The following is a 19,909-nucleotide window of genomic DNA, read 5'->3' on the forward strand; positions in this document are numbered from 1 at the left end:
AATGAGGTCATTAGGGTGGCCTTAAACCAATACGACCCGTGTCCTTATGAGAAGAGGAGACAAGGACACACACACACAGAGACACAGATGACCATGTGGGGACGCAGAGAGAAGGGTGAGGGCCCCCAACCAGTACTTATTACCCCTCCTGTGGGAATGCCTGGACTCCTGGCCGCCCCACACTCCACGACCCCCCACGCCATGCCAGGCCTGCAGGGACCCTGCCCAACATGGCCAGTGCCTACTGAGCCTCCCGGACCTGCAGGGAACCTGCCCAACGTGGCCAGTGCCTACTGAGCCTCCTGGACCTGCGGGGACCCTTCCAAACATGGCCAGTGCCTACTGAGCCTCCCAGACCCGCAGGGACCCTGCCCAACATGGCCAGTCCCTACTGACCCTCCTGGAACTGCAGGGACCCTCCCCAATGTGGCCAGTGCCTACTGACCCTCCTGGACCTGCAGGGACCCTTCCCAACATGGCCACTGCCTACTGACCCTCCTGGACCTGCAGGGACCCTCCCCAACATGGCCAGTGCCTACTGACCCTCCCGGACCCGCAGGGACCCTTCCCAATGTGGCCAGTGCCTACTGACCCTCCCGGACCCGCAGGGACCCTTCCCAACGTGGCCAGTGCCTACTGACCCTCCCGGACCTGCAGGGACCCTCCCCAACGTGGCCAGTGCCTACTGAGCCTCCTGGACCTGCGGGGACCCTTCCAAACATGGCCAGTGCCTACTGACCCTCCCGGACCTGCAGGGACCCTCCCCCAACGTGGCCAGTGCCTACTGACCCTCCCGGACCTGCAGGGAACCCCCTCCCCAATGTGGCCAGTGCCTACTGACCCTCCCGGACCCGCAGGGACCCTTCCCAACATGGCCAGTGCCTACTGACCCTCCCGGACCTGCAGGGACCCCCCCCCCAATGTGGCCAGTGCCTACTGACCCTCCTGGACCTGCAGGGACCCTGCCCAACATGGCCAGTGCCTACTGACCCTCCTAGACCTGCAGGGACCCTCCCCAACGTGGCCAGTGCCTACTGACCCTCCTGGACCTGCAGGGACCCTCCCCAACATGGCCAGTGCCTACTGAGCCTCCCGGGCTGCTGTGCAATGAGACCTCAGGGTCACCTCTGCGCAGACTTCACGCGAGGCCCCTGCTGACGTCCCTCTCCTCCTCTGGCTGGTCTCCTCCTCTCCTACTCCACTCCCGCTTCCCTGACTGCCCTTCCTCCACCTCCTTGCGCCCCACTTCCCTCTCCCCACTCTTACAACACCCAGTGCCCCTGGCTGCACTCTGGGCCCCCTTCTCTTCTCAATTCACGGTCTCCTCGGTCACCTCACCCCGGCTCACCTCTTCAAATGCCATCTGCAGGCCCATCATCCTCTAAATCTCTATCTCAAGTCCAGCTTCCCTGCATCCTGACCCATCTATCACTCCTCTGCCTGCTCGGCACCTCCACTTGGATGCCTTACAGCCTCTCAAACTCAGCGTGTTTGAAACTGAACTCCTAAGCTTCCCCAGACCTGCTCCCCCACCCCCCCGCCCCCACCGTGTTCTCCATTTCAGTCAGCCACCTCTCTGGGCAGCCAGCCGTTCAAGCCAACCGTCAGTCTCCACACCTGCCCTCCCCCCACCCTCCACTAATCAGCCAGTCCTGGGGCTCCTCCACCCGACCCAGTCCCCCCATCGCCATTGTCCCCCTGCCTCCACGCCTGTAGAACTGCTTGTGCCCAGCAGCACCAGTGAAGGTCTGGTTCGGAAGGTTCGGAGTAGGACACTTGCATTCTCTCTATATAGCTAAGGCTCCATAAGTGATTCTGACGCTAATTTCATTCCCCCACTAATGTTTTAAAAAATCACTGCCTTGGGGAGAAAATATTTGCAAAAGATGTATCTGATAATGGATTATTATCCAAAATACGCAAAGAACTCAACAATAAGGAAACAAACAACCTAATTACAAAATGGGCAAAATATCTGAAAAGACACCTCACCAAAGAAGATATTCATATGGCAAATAAGCACATGGAAAGATGCTCAACATCATATGTTATCAGGAAAATTTAAATTAAAACAACGAGACACCACTACACATCCACAGAATGGCCAAAATCCAGAACCTTAACAACACAAAATGCCAGCAACGATGTGGAGCCACGGGAACTCTCGTCATCACAAGAATGGTGTAGTCATTTTGGGCAGTTCCTTACAAAACTAAACGCACTATTACCATATGATCTGGCAATCGTGCTCCTTGGTGTTTACCGGCAGGAGTAAAAAACTTATGTCTACATAAAACCCTACATAGGGGGTTGGATACAGACATGCACAGGAAAAATGCCATGGAAAGGTCAATTTATTCGTAACTGCCAAAACTTGGAAGCAACCAAGACATCCTTCAGTAGCTGATGGATAAATAAACTGTGGTCCTTCCAGACAGTGGAATGTTATTCAGCTCTAAAAAGGAAAGAGCCATCAAGCCAGGGAAAGACACGAAAGAAGCTTAAATGTATGTTACTAAGTGAAAGAAGCCAATCTGAAAAAGCTACAAACTTTATGATGATGACTAAATGATATTCTGGACAAGGCAAAACTCTGGAGACAGTTAATAGATCAGTGGTTGCCAGGGGTTGCAGGGGAGGGAGAAATGAATGGGATTTTTCCTCGTCCACAGAGGATTCTTAGGGCAGTGAATCCATTCCATCTGATACTACAATGTTGGGTAAATGTTGTTTTACGCTCGTCACAGAATGTACAACAGCAAGAGTGAATTTTCCTGTCAACTATGGACTTTGGGTGATGATGACATGCCAGTGTAGGTTTGTCAACCGTAACAAATGTGGGACGTTCTGAGGGAGACGGGGCATGTATGGGAATCTCTATACTTTCCATTCGATTCTTCTGTGAACCTAAAACTGCTCTGAAAAATCAAGTCTATTTAATAATAATAATAATATCACTGTTTTAGGCTATCCAAGAAATATTTATAAGAAGGTATCATATACTAGGTCACAAAGAAATTCTCCATTTTAGAAAGCAGAATTTTTACAGGCTATTATGGGTTGGATTGTGTCCCACCCAAATTCATATGTTGATATCCTAATATCCAGTACCACAGAATGTAATTTTATTTGGGAATAAGGTAGGTCGTTGTTGGGACAATGGTGTCCTTATAAAAGGGGAAACTTGGGTACAGACATGCACAGGAAAAATGCCATGTAAAGGTCAAGTCACAGGTCAGGGTGAGGCTCTACAAGCTGGAAGAGGCAAGGAAAGGTCCTCCCCCAGAGCCTTTAGCGGGAGCATGGAGCTGCCGACACCTGGATCTCGGATTTCTAGCCTCCAGACCTGCGAGACAATACATCCCTGTTGTTTAAGCCCCCTGGCTTGGGGTACTTTGTTATGGCAGCCCTAGCAAACTAATACACAGGCTGAATTCTCTAATTATGACATAGTAAAGCTAGAAATATTAGAACAGAATTGTAGGGGGAAAAAGACACCTGAAAAAAAATCTCTTTTTACTTAGCGGATCAGAGAGGATACCAAAATTACAAAGACATATTTTTTAAGAATAATAAAAACATAAACACAATGTATTCAAAAGGTATGAGGTGAGAGTCACCACCAAAGGCCAGTATGAGGGGCCCTATCGACAACTTCTCAGGGAAACAACCAAAACTGGTGAAAACCGTTAAAAAACAACAATTTAAAGTCTCTGTGAATTTTCCTAAGGGCAGACAGCAAGTGAAGAGGCATTTATTCAGGAGAGTCTGTGGCACCTGAGCCGTGAACCACTCTCCCCTCTCCTCCAGCCTAAGCGGGTGTGGTCAGGAATGCAGTCCAGGATGTGGCACCTCTCCGGGAGGGGAGGCCGGCAGTGGTTCTCATCTCCTCCAACCCTGAGTTTCATAGGCTAAATTCTTTGTGAGTATGGCTCCCACCTGCCCTTCTTGTAAGGTGACGGCTCTTTCCCAGGTGTGGCAGGCTGAGTCTCCCAGGACCTTGTCCACCTGGCCCCAGCTCCTGCAGGGGGCCCAGCGACTGAGGCCGTGGCTCAGAGATTTTGGCCCGGGAAGAGGCTTTCTGTAAAAACAGAGAGCTCCAAAACACTCCCCAGAGGAACTGACTTTATTTGAAACTGTATGAGGAAGTTCAATCCTAAGGACATTCTCAAAAACACTGGAGATTTTGGGGGTGAACAATTAAGAGGAGGCTGGTAGCGCTATGGCAGCAATAAGACAAACCACAGGTCATTTAGTTTACCAGAGAGAACCAGGGAAGAGCCCTTCCGAGTAAGAACAAACCTCAAGGGCTGAGCAAAGAGACAGGAATTTAATCAGATCAGACTGCGGAGCAGTTTATGCCCCAGGGTATTGTTGAAAACAACAGAGCAGCCAGCCTGCAGTGAGCGGAGCTGAGCAGCTGGTGTGATAACGACAGAGGCAGACAGATGAGCAGATCAGGAGAGGAAGAGGCCCCTGTACACCCGCTGCCACTGGGCCACTGCACAGCCCACGGCTGCGCTCTCTGGGGGGCGACCTCACTGGCTGCACACTGCAGGGGAAGGAGACTTCTCTGAAACCATCCAACAAGTCACTAAACAAACAAACAAGAAAATGGTGAACACAAGCTCTGGAGAGAGGACGGGGGACAAGTACCCAGGGTTGGTATGATGTGTTACCTAAAATATCTACTTTTTAACAAAAAAATTATGAGGCATGCAAAGAAACCGCAGAATGTGACCCATCACAGGAAAAAAAGAGCAGGCAATATAAACTGACATTGAGAGGACCCAGATGTCACACTTAACAAAGACTTCAGGGCAGCGGTTATAAAGACGTTCAAAGAACTGAACAAAACCACATCTAAAGGCAGCTGTGACACGATGTCTCATCAAACAGAGAATATCAAGAAAGAACAAATAAAAAAAGAACCAGGAGCTAAAAAAGTACAACTGAAATGAAAACTCAGTAAAGGAGCTCGACAGTAGGTTTGAACCGGCAGAAGAAAGAGTCAGTAAACTTGAAGACTAATGGAGATTATGCAATCTAAAGAATAGCGAGAAAAAGAATGAGGAAGAGTGAAGAGAGCCTCATAGAAAAGTGGGACAGCAGTAAGAACATGAATATACTCATAATGGAAGTGCCAGAAGGCATGCAGAAAGAGAAAACCGCAGAAAAAAATATTAGAATGAATAATGGCTAGAAACTTCCCAAATTTGATGAAAGACATTACTCTATGCATCCATGAAGCGGAATGAATTCCACATCAAATAACCACAAAGAGAACCACACCCAGATGTATCACAGTAAAAATGCTGGAAAACAAGGACAGAGAAAACTTTGAAAGCAGCAAGAGAAAAATGACTTGTAAATAAGAGAACTATAAGATCAATAGCTGACTCATCAGAAACAGCAGAGGCCAGAGGGCAGTGGGATGATACAATCAAAGTGCTGAGAGAACAGAACTGTCACCAAGAATCTTACATTCAGCAAAACTATCTTTCAAAAAATGAAGGCAAAATAAAACATTTCTGGATAAACAAAAACTTAGAAAATCTGTTGCTAGTAGACCCACCTATGAAAAATACTTAAGGAAAACAAGTGACCTAGATGGTAATTCACATCCATAGAAAAAAACAAAGGACACCAGTAAAGGTGATTATATAATTATAAAAGACAGGGTAAATGCATATTTCCTTTCCTTTCTTAACTGATAATTCCCAAGTTCTGTAGTTTATTCCAGAGCACACACACATGTACAGAAAATGGAAAACATCTGCGGAGGCATTTGAACGCTAAACCCTTCCAGGTGCAGCTCTCCCCCATCGCAGGGCGACGTCCTCCGCCTCCAGGCAGGCCTCCCCACTGTTACCCCACCCACCAGGGCACACCACGTAGCAGGCCGTTTTGACCAAATGCACCTCATGCCCCCGACCACGGCCCTTACCGGATCCTGGCAGGACGTTGATCACGCCCTTGGGAATGCCAGCCTTCAAGGTCAGCTCTGCCAACTTCAAGGCTGTGAGTGGGGTCACCTGAGGAGGCAGGACAGGAGGGAAGTGGGCTCTGCCTTCCCCTGCTGGCGGCCGTCCCCTGCCCTCGACGCCCCACAAGCCAGCAGCCGCTCCTCTTCTGGAGGAAAAGGGGTAACTTTCCTCGTCTGGTTCGGTGGTCCACGCCCCACCCACTGCTGGGCCTCAGGCTGAGAGGTACATCTGTGGGTGCCCAGACTTTGTGGGGGCTGGGGGAGTGGGGCCTTCCAGGGACAATTGCTTTGACCTCTCAGCATGCCCCCACACTAAAGGGGGAGGTTAAGGGTCACCTCAGGGGTTAGTAAGCAGATGTACGCAAATTACTGGGAAATTTGTTATGCATATTAAAATGCCTGAGGAGTGCCTAACTCAGGGTAGACACTATAAGCCAGTATCATTTTGCTGGTTTTTACTATGCTAACACCCTTGAGGCCAAATCGCCCCAGAGGAGCTGAGTGAGACCCCCTGGGCCCACCGCCCCAGCATCTGACCTTCAGCTCCTAACTAAACCCTCCAAAGTACAGATGAGGGTCCGAGGCTCGTGGGGTGACCTCACCGCAGGGCACCCTGCTCAGGCCCCTCAGCCTGCATGAGGGACCCCGTCACATGGCTTCTCTGAGAGGGGCCTGGGTGGTGGACACATAGAGGCTTCCCCAGGATGTCTGGGCCCTGACGCACCAGCTCTAACAGCAGACACCCAGGCCTCAGGGCCCGGATCCTGGTTCCCGGGGCCGCGCAAGGGGGCTGAGCTGGTGCCTGTGAAAGACCGCCGACCACTCACCAAGCAGCTGCACGCGCAGCCCGGCTAGCCTGACTCGGCCCCGTCGCCCCAACACCACCAGATCCGCCCGAGGCCGCCTCCGCCCCGTGCGCCGGCCCACGAGGGCCGCCCTCACCCGCAGGGCCCTCCTGCTTGCCCCTCGCCCCTCGCAGGTGCCACCCGCCCTCCAAGCCCTCAGGCCCCGCCAGGACGTGCCCGCACCCACCTGGGCAGGCTTGATCACCACTGTGTTCCCCGCGGCCAGGCAGGCGGCCGTCTTCCAGGACAGCATCATCAAGGGGTAGTTCCAGGGGATGACGATGCCACAGACCCTGTCGGACGAGGGAAGCAGGCCTTCGGCTCTCCGCTCGGCTGGGTCCCGCGTGGACCTGCCACCGCCGCCTCTCCACCCCAGGGCCAGGCTCCCGATGCGGCACCAATGGCCCCGCAGAGGGACCGCTGACACCCGCCTTCCCAGGCCCTGACGGGGCAGTATGTCCAGTCTGGCGGTAGCGCCTCTTCCCAGCAGGGTGTGATGGCAGGGGACACCGCACAGCTTCTGATGGGACACAGGCTAGGGACACAGTTGGGTACGGGCAGCACCAGGAGATGGGGCGGTGACAGCAGGCAGGGGCTGGGAGACAGTCAGGGGTCACAGGGGTGGCCGGGGGGACGCGGGAGAGAATCAGGGGTCATATGTGTGGACCAGGAGGATTTGAGACAGGGTCAAGGGTCCCACAGGTGGCTGTGGCTGAGGGTCCTCCTGGGCATCAGGCCAGGGTCAGTGCCGAGGGGACAAGAAGGACGCAGTCAGTCTGGGGACCTGACGAAGCCTGCCTGCTGTGCACTGAGAGATGGTGTCCAGCATCAGTGCTTCCCCTTTGCCCCAGAGGAGCCTCTGGCTGGGCAGTGTCTCCATGGAGGGAGCCCCCACGTCCTAGGAGACCTACTGATGACACCTGTGCTCCCAGGAGGCATGTGGCCCTGCCTCCTCCTGACCCCGGAGAACTCGGTGATGGCAGCCCCTCCCTGTGAGTCAGACAGTTAGATGAGCTTGTCCACATGGAGCCCCGTGCAGACCAAGTGACTGCTGTTTTGTCATCGTCACTGCCGTCTTCATCTTCACCATCGTCTTCATCACCTCCAACATCTTCACCATCATCTTCATCACCATCATCACCATCTTCACCATCATCTTCATCACCTCCAACATCTTCACCATCATCTTCATCACCTCCAACATCTTCACCATCATCTTCATCACCATCATCACCATCTTCACCATCATCTTCTTCACCATCATCACCATCTTCACCGTCATCTTCTTCACCATCATCACCATCTTCACCGTCATCTTCTTCACCATCGTCACCACGATCTTCATCACCATCTTCCTCTCCATCGTCACCACCATCTTCACTGTCAACATCTTAACCATCATCACTTCATCACCATCTTCTTCACTGTCATCACCTTCACCGTCATTACCACCATCCTCTTCATCGTCATTACCTCCATCATCAGCAGGGAACGTCTCCCCAGACGACGATGGCTCAGCTGAGCCGGCAGTGGGAAGGGCACGCGCAGAGGCCAAGGGCATGACGGGTCGGTGAGGAGCCACAGGGTTCATGGGCCGGGAGAGCGGGAGCGCAGTGGGGCCTGGGTCCGGCACGGGGCCCCACACACCTTCCTGGGAGTGGTGGGGTGTGCTGAGGGGGTGGGAAAGCCGGTCCTCACCCCACATACACCCAGCACACCCAGAGGGACAAGGCAGCAGAGGGGGCAGGGCGAGAGCCCCCAGGGAAGTGAGAGAGGTCACCGAGGAGAAGGAGGCTGAGGGTCTGAAGAAGAAAACGCAGCAGACACATCCTGCCCTCAAGACTGAACCATGCCCTGAACCATGCCCTCACATCCCGGCGCTGAGGACTTAGCTCCAGTGCCCCAGGTGGACCTGATCTGGAAACAGGGCCATCCCAGGTGTAATTAGTTAAGATGGCGTCTTGCCGGATTAGGGTGGGCGCCTAACCCCACGTGACCGCCGTCCTTATGAACGGAGAGCCCTGTGGAGACAGACCCCCAGAGGGAGAGGGCCGTGTGGGCGCGAGGGCAGAGCCCAGGGGCACCAAGTGGGGCAGCCTCAGAAGGAGCCAACTCTACTGACACGTAGTCGACACCCCCGGCCCCCAGACTGTGAGACGACCGAAGTCCGCGGCGCGAGTCTCGCAGGCTGTGGTGCTTGCTTACGAACCCCAACAAAGCCCCCCACCCGCCAGTACAGGGAAGGCCTCCCCACCGACTCGCCCGGCAGCCAGGCACCCGGGCAGGGTCAGCGCCCTACTCAGTCCGACGGGATGGGCCCCCTGTGCGGGGTCTGAGGCTCAGGGACCTCGCAGACTCACGTGACTGGCCGCTGGCCCCTGCACCTGAGGGGGCTCTGAGCAGGGTCCTGGCTCCACACTGCTGACACCTTGGCTGGGTAGTTCTTTGCTGGGGGGGTGGTTCCTGCAGCCCCTGTGTCCTGACCCCATGCTCTCCCCCGGCACTGAGCCCCTCCCGGCGGCGTCTGCCTCCACGTGCTGAGCCCTTAGCTCTGCCACGTGCCGTCTCCTCGGGTGCCCGTCCCCGTCCTGCGTTAGCGAGTCCCCACACTGAGCCTCGCGGGCAAGGCGCCAGGTCTCAGCGGTCACTGCCGGGTGGCCTCGGCCGAGGCAGGCCTGCTGCCCCCACGGGCCTTTGGACATCGGATGGTAACATGGGGCCCCTCGCTGTGGGTTTAAAATCCCTCCCAAACCTAGTCTTTCCGTGTTGACTGGACGTCTGTCCTCCTCCTTGTGCCGCGGGCTGGTCTCGCTGAGGGCTCCTGTCCCCGCTGCTGTGTAGGAATTCCCTGTCCTTAAGTACACCGGTCATTACACTCTTCAGATAAAATCTTGGGGCGTGCCCTCTCTTCCCCCCATGAACCAGACTGATGGAGGGTTACCGTAGGGATAGATACAATTATAGTCTCAAAGTCGTTAAATAGTGCCTGGCAGGGAACAGGGGCTGTGGAGGTGAAAGCTGCTTTCACCCTGAGGACAGGAATTTGCATTGGTTTTTCTCTTCGTTGCATCTCCGGCCCTTGCCGTGTCTGGGAGGTAGTGGCTGGCAAATAAACAGCTGTCTGATAAATACACAGAAAGAGGACGTCTGAGCCCCCCACGCAGTCCTAAAAAGTGCCCGGCGTGTGACTCACCCGATGGGCTCCTTCCGGGTCATGGTCAGGTTCCGGTTGGGTCTGGCCTGGTTGATGGGGATGGTGGCGCCCTGGAAGAAGCAGCAGCATCACCGGGAGGGGCTTGGCCCCTCACCCCTTCCCCTCTGGGCAGCCGGCCTGCGCCTGGGACCCGGGGAGGGACAGGGGCTGTGTCCCGATCCCCCGCTCGTGCAGGACAGGACAGCTGAGGGGTCCAGAGCCGGGCGGAGCGGGCAGCCACAGGGGGTGAGGAGCCGAGCCTGGCCGAGTCCTCAGACAGGAAGCAGGTCCTGCACAGGGACGGCCTCTGGGGCAGACAAGGGCCAGGGTGGGGGCCAGTTGCCTCTGGGGGCTGTGCTGGCCCAGGAGGCCTGTGACGCAGAGGCTAATGGGGAGCAGGCAGTGGGCAGCCCACCTCCCTCGAACTCACGCCTGCACTCGGAGTGGGTGAGAGCCCAGACCCAGCAGAGACCCCGAGAACCCCGCAGCCGTGGGTCTCCCTGGAGGGGCTCACCCACCACTGCCTGCAGCAGGAAAACCTCCAATGATGGCCCCCAAGTGAGGCCCTGACCCCTGGGACCTGGTGAGCTGCCCGTACGATGACACAGTAGGGCAGAGTTGGCCTCAGGATGGGGAGGTGGTGCAGGTGGGCCGAGCATAACCACGGGAACCTCGGGGAGAGCAGGCGGCTCTCCTCTAGGCCTCTAGCTCGTGGCAGCAGAGAGTCAGAGGGATGGGGTGGGGAGGGCTGGGCGAGGACCGGAGAGAGGACCGCAGGAGCCCCGGCCGCAGCCCTGCCCCCGGGCGCTGCTAACACCTGGTCCTACCCGGAGCTGCCGCAAGGCCCAGCCCAGCGACACCCCGACACCGACCCTTGAGACCCTGGCACGGAGCCCAGCCCAGCCCGACCTGCTTCCCACCTGCAGAACCGGGAGCGAATAACCGGCATTTCCTTAAGGCCACAACGTTGTGGTGGTTTGTGACACGGCCTGCAGAGTGCCGTGCCGGCCCGGACGCCCGCGGGAGCCCCACCTGGATCTTGTCGCACCAGCCAGCGAAGTAGCGGAAGGTCTGGATGGACATGCCCACGTGGGTCTTCAGGGCCAGCGTGTAGACGGCCCCCGCGTCCAGGGCCTCGATGGTGGCCAGCTCTTCCTGGTGCTTCTCCATGAGGTCGGCCAGCCTGAGGGGGGCGGGGAGGGAGCCGGGCTCAGGCCGGGCATGGCCTCGCCTGCCCTTTCGGGGCCCTTCCTTAGGAGCCGGGGGCGCTGCCAGCACCACCTCGCTCAGGTGCCGGCCTCAGTGTCCTCATCCGTGAGACGGGACGGCGGCGTCTCCTTGGCTGGAGGGGCGTGAGCCTGGTGCCCCGGCCCCCTCCTCTCCTCTCTCTCTTCCTCCCGGGGGTATCGATGGATCCACTGCTTCCTAATCACACCTGCTGCCTCTGCGACAAGAGGCCTTGTCCGGGGACAGCATGCCGGGCTCAAGCACCAACCACTCCACGCGGCTGTACCTGCACAGCCTCCTCCGGCTGAGCCCACATCCAGCCGCCCTCAGCGGTCCCTGTGGGCGTCTGCTGTGGGCGCCTGGGAGTTGGGACGCCCGCCCCCACCGTGTGAGGGTCTCATGCATCAGGGGCAGGTGGAGACCACCAATCCAGAGCAGCCCTCGGTCTTGCACGTGACGAATTCCGCCGTGGGATCAAAGCCGGCCGACCCGCTCCTTCTGCACCCTGCCACTGGTGCGGCCGCCAGCATGGCCCGAACACCCCAGGACCCCGAAGCTGCCCACCGCACTCAGGATGCGGCCTCAACCCCTGCCCGGCCCACCGGCCCCGAGGCCCTGCCCGTTTCCTCCCGGGACCATGGTGCCACCGCCCTCTTCCCCCTCCACGTCAGCCTCGTCCAGGTGCTCGGGTAAGTCAGCCCCGCCCGGCGCCTGGACGGCTCTCCCCACGCCCCCTCCCGCTTCCTGTCCCGACCGCTGCGCCTCTTTCAGGCCCGGGAAGCCGGCTGCGGCCCCCCCCCCCACCACCAATCACACCCCGCAGCCCTTCAAAGTCTCCGACCAGCACAGACATACGCTGGGACAGGTGTTCCAGACTGCCTGCCTCTCCCGCGAGCACGGAGACAGCTCTGGCCTCCTGCTCTCCCCGACCTCCGGCACCTGCTGGGTGCACGGCGCGCACACAGTGTGGGGCTGGCGAGGGGGACTGGGGACTGAGCGGAAGGGCCCACCGCCACTGCAGAGACAGGCACGCGCCAGGTCACTCTCCGGGTACGGGAGCGAAGGTAAGTCACTTTTTGAGAAAAACTATAGACCAAACAGTGGAGACGCCGTGTTGTTGGCATTACAAGGACGAGGGGTCCATCAACTACGAGGACAGAAGGCCAAAGACATAAATCCATAGTAAAGTCAGCATGAGGTGGCCTGTGTGTGTCGGCCCCTAGGTTGTCATGTCTCCTGTCTTTCAAGGTGTTTGCAGCCTGAGACACCTTAGCTCAAAAGCCCGCCAGCTCCAACTTTTACACATCCAATTATTTTAAAAACAGCCCAAACGTGCACATTTTTAGTCATCGTTAAGTGGATGCATCCCCCAGGAACCTCACCCGACAGCTGTTACCACTGGTGAGACAGGCCGGGCAGTTACAGCCACGGGCCTTCCCAGTCCTCTGACACAGAGACCATGGCGTGCGTGCTGCTGGGCGACTTCGCCCGGACACGGGAGCCCCTCTCAGGTCCCTCTCCCCCCAGCAGCGCCCCTGTTCCGCCACTGCAGCCTCGGGGGGCCTCCCGCTGTGGGGTGCCGCCCGATGAAGCCTGCGGTGTGTTGCTGGCTCTCGTGGCCACGCCTTCTTCCTTGGTCAGCCCCCAATGCCTCCACCCGCCACACCTGTGCAAAATGCCACGTGCGCGTGATGTGGCCGTGTCACGAGTCCCTAAGTAATTGTCACCTGAGCTGCTTGGGAGGCTGTGGGACAGCTTGGGTGAGGGTGCCTTCTGCCTGCCAGAGCCTGGTCCCCGCACAGCGCCAGGTCGGGGAAGAGCGGGCAGGCAGCGCTGGCCTCCTGAAGGTCTGCGGGGTGGGCACCGGGAGGGGCAGACGCTGAGGTGCCAGGCGGCTCAGACCCCCTCCCCCGGCCCCTGACCACGGCAGCCCGGGCCACCACCAGACTCTGGGCCGTGGACCCAAGGAAGTGCGCGAGCACAGGGCAGCAGCTTTCCACGGACGCCCGCCCGCTCTGCAGGGTCCATTCCGGCAGCTGGGTACACGGCTCCCTGGCTCCTGGGGGTGTCTGGTGACTTTCTCTGACTCTCCCCCTGGACCTTTCTGCCCAGCTTCTCCCGTAACTGCGTGGTGTCTTCCTCCTGTGATGCATCCACGGGGGTCCCACTTCCCTCCATGGACCAGGGAAATCCTGTCTCGCCCCTCTCCAGGGACTGGGAGGGAACTGGGTCACCAGGAACTGTAGAGCCCTGAGGGGTCTGTCTACGCAGCTGCTCGGGGCACCTCCCCCAAGGTCCTGTGGCCAGTGGGGCTATTGCAATATGTGCCACCACAGGGCAGCAGAGGGTCTCGGGGAGGGACGCGGTTTGGCTCAGGGCAGCCCACCAGGGTCCCTGCTCTGCCAGGGTTCACAGCCCTGCCAGATCTCTGGGGCCTCAGATCTCCAGCCAATGCCTTCCAACTGATGGCTCCTGAGATACGGCAGGCTGGGCGTGCCCTCGCCCACCCCAAACCCACCATCTCCGTTCTGTTTTGCAAACCACTCTGGCCCCTCTCTCTGGCTGCCTGTGTGGCAGCTGCCCCGGCATTTCTGGCCTCTGGAGTGGAAACAAAAGGCCTTCAGACGGCAAGGCTACGGTGGGGGCCCTCCCGCCCAGTGACAAGCTGGGACCCGCAGTGTGACCTGGCCCCAGCCCGGCTCCCCAGGACCCAGAGAGAAAAACGGCTTCCTGAGGCCGTCTCAGCAGGCTTCCCGACCCCGCTCAGTTCATCGGCCAGCAGCCCCCTTCTGGAAGCACCACCCCGCCTCCTGGGGCACCTGCTCCTCCCCAGCGGGACCGCCTGGCTCGAGGAGGGCGGGCAGCAGCTCTCCCCCGCACCTCACCCCCACCCGGGTCATGAGCCGGAGCATCCCCGACCCTTCCCTGGACTTCCGACGGGGCCGAGGGTTTAACAGCAGAGGAACGTGAGACAGGAGACTCTGGCAGCCAGAGGCCGGCTGGGCCAGGACGCGCGGTCCGGGAGGGCCCGGCCCGCCCCGCCCCGCCCCGCCCCGCCCCGCCCACCGGCTCCTGGGAGCCCCGCGCCGGCCCAGGCTGCCCGGCAGGCAAGCGGTGCCTTCTGGGCCGGCCCAGGAGCAGCTGTTACCCTGCAGCAGCGGCTCCGCTCCGAAGCGCACCCTCACTCACTCGGTGCCTCGTCTCCGCCCACACTGTTCCCTCCAGCCGGGCACCTCCCCCGGGCCCCAGCCTGGGACAGTCCCTTCTGCCTCTCAAGCTACTTCCCCTGAGAAGCCTCCCCTGGGCCTCAGGCCGTGGTCACACTGCCCTTCCGGGACCGCGCCCCCCCGTGAGGACGCGAGCGCCAGCCGCGGCCTGAGAGGAAGGCCCGGGACAGGCAGGCGGGTGCGGGCGAGGTCCCACCTGTACAGGAGGCGGCCCCGGTCCCGCGCGCTGATCTTCCCCCACAGCCCGTGCTCAAAGGCGTCCTTCGCAGCAGCCACGGCCTGGTCCACGTCGCTGACCTGGGCCAGGGACACCTGGCAGATGACCTGTGGTGGAGCGGAGCCCTGAAGCCCTGCCTGGCCACCTGGGCGGCCGCGGAGGCCAAGGTCGGCGGACAGGAGGACATGGGCAGGGTCTGCACGACGAGGGGAGATGGGGCCTGCAGAAAGGGCCGTGTTCCTACGTCCCGAGGGCCTTCCCTCTACTCTCCCGCTGACCCCAAACAGGGTGACGGACTCAGGCTGCAGTCGTTAAGGCCGAGGGTCAGCTCAGCGTTTGCAAACCGAGAGCAGAGACCCATAAATTTAGTGAGGCGCAGTCGCAGGCGGGCCAGCCCGACCCCCCTGCATCCCATGCCCCGAGGTGCCCACCTCCCGACAGCACAGGCCCCCATACCTCCCGCCACCTGGACGGGGTGGGAGGGCGGAGGCCAGCACCTCCTTGCTGGTCACCACACGTAGGCTGTGCCCTCCCTGCCCACGGCCCCGGCGCCAGGCATCCACACAGCCTCCTGCCTGGGCTTCCCAAAACTGGCCCCGAGGTTGTGGTGGCAGCGCCTGACTTTCCCACCTGAGGGCACCTGTCTGGGTCCACACACTCTACCCATCACTTTCTTAAACTCCCCTCAGAGGACCGTTCTGAGGCCCTGTCTTCTGCGGTGTGCGTCTGTAGGAAGGAGTGTGGGAGCGTGCACGAAAGTGACAGTGCCACACGTGTGCACTAAGCAGGACAGCTACAGCCAGGGCGTCTTGACAAACCCGGGATGCGAGGGGGGCCCTCCCGACGCTGGAGTTGTTCTTGAGGTGTGGAGGGGAGGGAATGGCCTCCGTTTCCTCCTTGGGAGGGCTTAGCTCTGCTGCAGACCCTCCAGAGTCCTCCCGCGTCCCCATCACCCTCCCCACCGCATCTGCCTCTACGCCGTTCCCGTAGGAAGGGCTGGAGGCTGACTGCAGCGTTTTCTCGCCCCAGCAGAGGCCCCCAGCCGGGACCCAGAGGCCCCCAGACTGGGGAGGGGGAGTAGATGGGAGAGGGGGCATCGGGGGCCTGTGCGGGGCAAGGGGGTGCTGGGCCTGCACTCACACTTCCGTCTGTCGGGTTGATGGTCTCATAGGTCTTGGCGCCCTCGGCGTCCACAAACGCGCCTCCGATGAAGAGCTGGTGGGGCATTCGGAGGGTCAGCTTGTTCACGGTCTTTTCCACCTGGGGACGAAGGGCCACAGGCCGGAGCTGCAGTGTAGATTCTTCGCGAACGGGCATCCTTGATGGGCACGACCCCACCAGAGACACAGGGACCACTCGCCCTGCCCCCCCCACCCCAAATACACAAGCAAGAGCCCGGCCTCCTCGGCCTCCTCGTCGGATCCAGCCCTGCTGCCCAGGGAGCTGTTGTGTGGGCAGAGGTGGCAGCTGAGTGATAAGAAGAGATGGAGGGCCAGACTCCGCAGCTAGACTGACCGGCTGGAGCCCCGGCTCTGCCACTGACCTTGGGCTGGTTGCGTGGCCTCCGCACACAGGAAGCGCCAGTGGGCAGACAGCACTTGCGGCCCCCAGACACGATGCGGCCCCCGCTCACTGCCCCTCGGGCCTGCAATCTCACGCTGAACGCGGAGCCTCTGGGATGCCGGCCCTCCTTCCGCAGTCATTTGTGCACAACCCTAAGGCCAGCCTGGTGTCCACCCTGGTCACCTGTACTTTCTTCATCAGCCCTTGTTCCAAAGCACCAGCCAGACAAACTATCACAAAGCTAATTCCCATAGGAGTTGGTAGTCTACAGAGATACCCCAGGGATGGTTTTTCCACAGTTTCTTTAAAAAACTGATTTGCAGTTACTTCCTCATACTTCATATATACAAGTTGAATGTAGAGGATCATTCGTTTTCCTTATTGGGAGAACATTCCCAATCCCTTTCTCTCTCTTTTGTTTCAACCAACGGAATTTCACACAGGTGACTGGTTGCACAGGTGATGGAAGAGCTGAGAAGCCACGAGTCAAGCCAGAGGCTGACACCAGCAGGAAGCCGCTGCCATTGCTGGGAGGTGGTGGGGCCGGGACTAGGGGCGAGGGTCACCCGGGGTACAGGATGAGTTGGCAGGGCAGGAAGCCACGCCAGGAAACCCACCAAAGGAGAAAGGGGGTGAAGAGAGAAGCACACTGTAAAAGTCTCTCCTTAATACCCTGTCTCCTGTCTTGGGACCGAACTTGTCCCCTGACTGAGTCTTAGACAACAATTTCCTCTGTTGAGTTTGTCCTACCGCCTGGCATCTTTAGGCTATTTGGAATTACCAAGGGAAGCTTGGGTCACTAAAGCTTCTGGACATCCAGGCTTCTCCCAAGTGTCACTGTGGATCCACAGGTATGCGTGCCTGAGGGGTGTGCAGGCCGGGCCCGCGTGGGGGGCCCGGGACTCACGTGGTCGATGACACCCAGGCAGGGCCCGCGTGGGGGGCCCGGGACTCACGTGGTCGATGACACCCAGGCCGGGCCCGCGTGGGGGGCCCGGGACTCACGTGGTCGATGACACCCAGGCCGGGCCCGCGTGGGGGGCCCGGGACTCACGTGGTCGATGACACCCAGGCCGGGCCTGCGTGGGGGTCCCAGGACTCACGTGGTCGATGACACACTTGCTCTCCGTGTTGTCCCCTCGCATCTTTCTCACTAACAGCTGGATGAAGTCCCCGAAGGTGGTTGCCATGTAGATGTCTTCATTTTCTAACTCCAGGCCATCACACAGCTCCTTCACTTCCTCAACCAATCTGGAGGGAAGATGGAAAAGCGAGGGCCTGGAGGAGGCCTGACAGACCTGCCTGGTTCTAGCGGCAGAGGTGGTGGCTCATCTCAGCCCCCGAGGCGTGGGTGTCAGTCTAGAGTTAGGGTTAAAAGCCCCGTCCGTGGATTCAGAGGCTCTGGTTTCAAGTTCTGGCTCCACCACTTACGAATTTGTGACCTTGGGCAAGTGACCAATTGCTCTGAGCCTAGTTTCTTTGCCTGTAAAATTGGACCAATCATGGCTCCTCTACTATTTCCTGATGAGTAAATGAGACAATCCACGTGGTAATAATTAATAGAAGATTAATAATAATCATTGAAAGACAGTGTGAAAAGAATGAAAAGACGAGCCACAGATTGGGAGAAAATATTTCCAAATCACATACCTGATAAAAGACTCGGCTTCAGAATATGTAAATAATTCTTAAAATCAATTCTAAGAAAAAAATCCAAGTGAAAATAGGCAAAAGATCGACCAGGTGCTTCACCAAGGAAGAAATATGGACGGCAAATAAGCATATGAAAAGATGCTCCGCATCACTCGTCAATAGGAAATGCAAACCAACCACAACGAGATTCGGCTCCGTACTTACCAGCATAACTAAACTTAAAAGCCTGACCATACCAACCACTGGTGAGGGTGCAGAGCACCTGAACCCTCGTACCCTGCTGGTGGGATTGTAAAACAGTACTTTGGAAGCCACTTTGCAAAGCACTTTGGCAGTTCCCTAAAAATTAAACATATACTTCCCAACACTTTTAGGTATTTACCCAAGAGAAATAAAAGCCCATTTATAGACACAAAATGGCAGAGCAAGAAGCTCCAAAAATCCATCCCTCCACCTAAACAACTATTGAACAGGCAGGAATTGTCTGAATCAAATGCTTTGGAATTCTCGAGTCTCATCGACACTTGCAGTTTCCAGGGGAGAACATGGTGAAGAGCTGGGCTGTGGCAGTAACTTCCAGCCTTTCCACCCCCAGGGCAGGAGGCGGCAGTGGCAGCAGGTCACTCCTGCCGTGGCCTCCTGGAGGCGGGGGTTGGGGGGCAATGAGGACCTCGTCCTCCACACATCTAGGTCGTGGGTTCCGAGCGCTGAGGCTGCTTTTGATCGCTGAGGGGCTGGCCCAAAGGCTGGCCAATCCCATACATGCTTTGCATAGTGTGTATGACCAAAGGGATAACAGAAGAGAAACTTCAATGATTACACACAACAAGGAATACACACCATGCAAAGAAAAGTTTGGAAAAGTCACAAATGGATGGCTCCAACCCTCAACAAGCAAGATTTAACAATCTCCCCGGAGCGACAGAATCAGATTCTCAGAACTGACACAGGATTACACTCAAAATGTCCAGTTTGGCAAAAAATTGCAAAACGTACAAAGAAACAGGCCCATTTACAGGAAAAAAGAGTTTGGAAGAAACCATCCCTAGGGATTATTATCAAAGACATTAAATCAACCATCTTAAATGTGTTCAATGACTTAAAGGAAACTAGGAAAATGACTATGAAAAAAATGAGAATATCAAGAAAGAGATAGAAATTATAATAATAATCCAAACAAATTCTCAAGCTGACAGATACAATAACTGAAATGAAACACTCACTAGAGGCTTCAAGAGCACATCTGAACAAGCAAAAGAAAAGATCGTGAACTTGAAATTATCCAGTATGAGGAGTAGAAAGAAAAAAGAATGAGTAAGAATGAAAATGATGGGGCTTCCCTGGTGGCGCAGTGGTTGAGAGTCTGCCTGCCAATGCAGGGGACACGGGTTCGAGCCCTGGTCTGGGAAGATCCCACATGCCGCGGAGTAACCGGGCCCATGAGCCACAACTACTGAGCCTGCGCGTCTGGAGCCTGTGCTCCACAACAAGAGAGGCCGCGATAGTGAGAGGCCCGCGCACCGCGATGAAGAGTGGCCCCCACTTGCCGCAACTAGAGAAAGCCCTCGCACAGAAACGAAGACCCAACAGAGCCATAAATAAATAAATAAATAAAAAAGAATGAAAATGAAAATGAGCCTCAGGGACCAGTGGAACATCATCGTCAGATCATACTCATCATACCAGGTCCAGAGAAGAGATAGAACAGGACAGAAAAAATATTTGAAGAAATAATGCCCCCAAAGTTCCCAAATCTGAGGAAACACATGAATATACACATTCAAGAAGCTCAATGAACTCCAAGCGGGATAAACTCAGAGAATCACACCAAGACACGTGACAGTCAACCTGCTGAGACCCAAAGACAAGGATGGAATTTGGAAAGCAGCAAGAGAGAAGCTGATCACACACAAAGGATCCTCAATAAGATTACAACCTGGGCTTCCCTGGTGGCGCAGTGGTTGAGAATCTGCCTGCCAATGCAGAGGACACGGGTTC

The 19,909-nt window shown here is 57.2% G+C and overlaps 2 protein-coding genes across 2 annotated transcripts in view; both read right to left on the bottom strand.

The window, feature by feature from the left end:
* ALDH1L1 (aldehyde dehydrogenase 1 family member L1) overlaps positions 1–19,909 on the bottom strand; it is a 46,940-nt gene that overhangs the window by 8,217 nt on the left and 18,814 nt on the right. Inside the window, exons 10-16 of the mRNA XM_082414910.1 lie at positions 17,362–17,509; positions 15,836–15,955; positions 14,675–14,802; positions 11,057–11,207; positions 10,025–10,095; positions 7,019–7,124; positions 5,948–6,035 (exon numbers count right to left, since the gene is read on the bottom strand). Coding sequence (XP_082271036.1) covers positions 5,948–6,035; positions 7,019–7,124; positions 10,025–10,095; positions 11,057–11,207; positions 14,675–14,802; positions 15,836–15,955; positions 17,362–17,509 — 812 coding nt within the window. The remainder of the gene's footprint in view (positions 1–5,947; positions 6,036–7,018; positions 7,125–10,024; positions 10,096–11,056; positions 11,208–14,674; positions 14,803–15,835; positions 15,956–17,361; positions 17,510–19,909) is intronic.
* LOC309638675 (uncharacterized protein) lies at positions 7,131–8,427 on the bottom strand. Its single transcript, XM_082414911.1, has 2 exons — positions 8,204–8,427; positions 7,131–8,134 (listed from the first exon to the last, which is right to left on the bottom strand). Exons 1-2 carry the CDS (start codon positions 8,420–8,422, stop codon positions 7,829–7,831), a joined length of 525 nt encoding a protein of 174 aa, XP_082271037.1. The 5' UTR covers positions 8,423–8,427; the 3' UTR covers positions 7,131–7,828.

Source organism: Balaenoptera physalus (genome assembly GCF_965194825.1).
Source record: "Balaenoptera physalus genome assembly, chromosome: 11".
In the NCBI taxonomy this organism is placed as follows: Eukaryota; Metazoa; Chordata; class Mammalia; order Artiodactyla; family Balaenopteridae; genus Balaenoptera; species Balaenoptera physalus.

Coding starts and splice junctions, on each gene's coding strand:
- LOC309638675 (XM_082414911.1), bottom strand. CDS start 8,422: ATGAACCCTGTGGCTCCTCACCGACCCGTCATGCCCTTGGCCTCTGCG. Junction 8,135..8,203: donor AGATGTTGACAGTGAAGATG/GTGGTGACGATG, acceptor ATGACGGTGAAG/ATGGTGATGATGGTGAAGAA.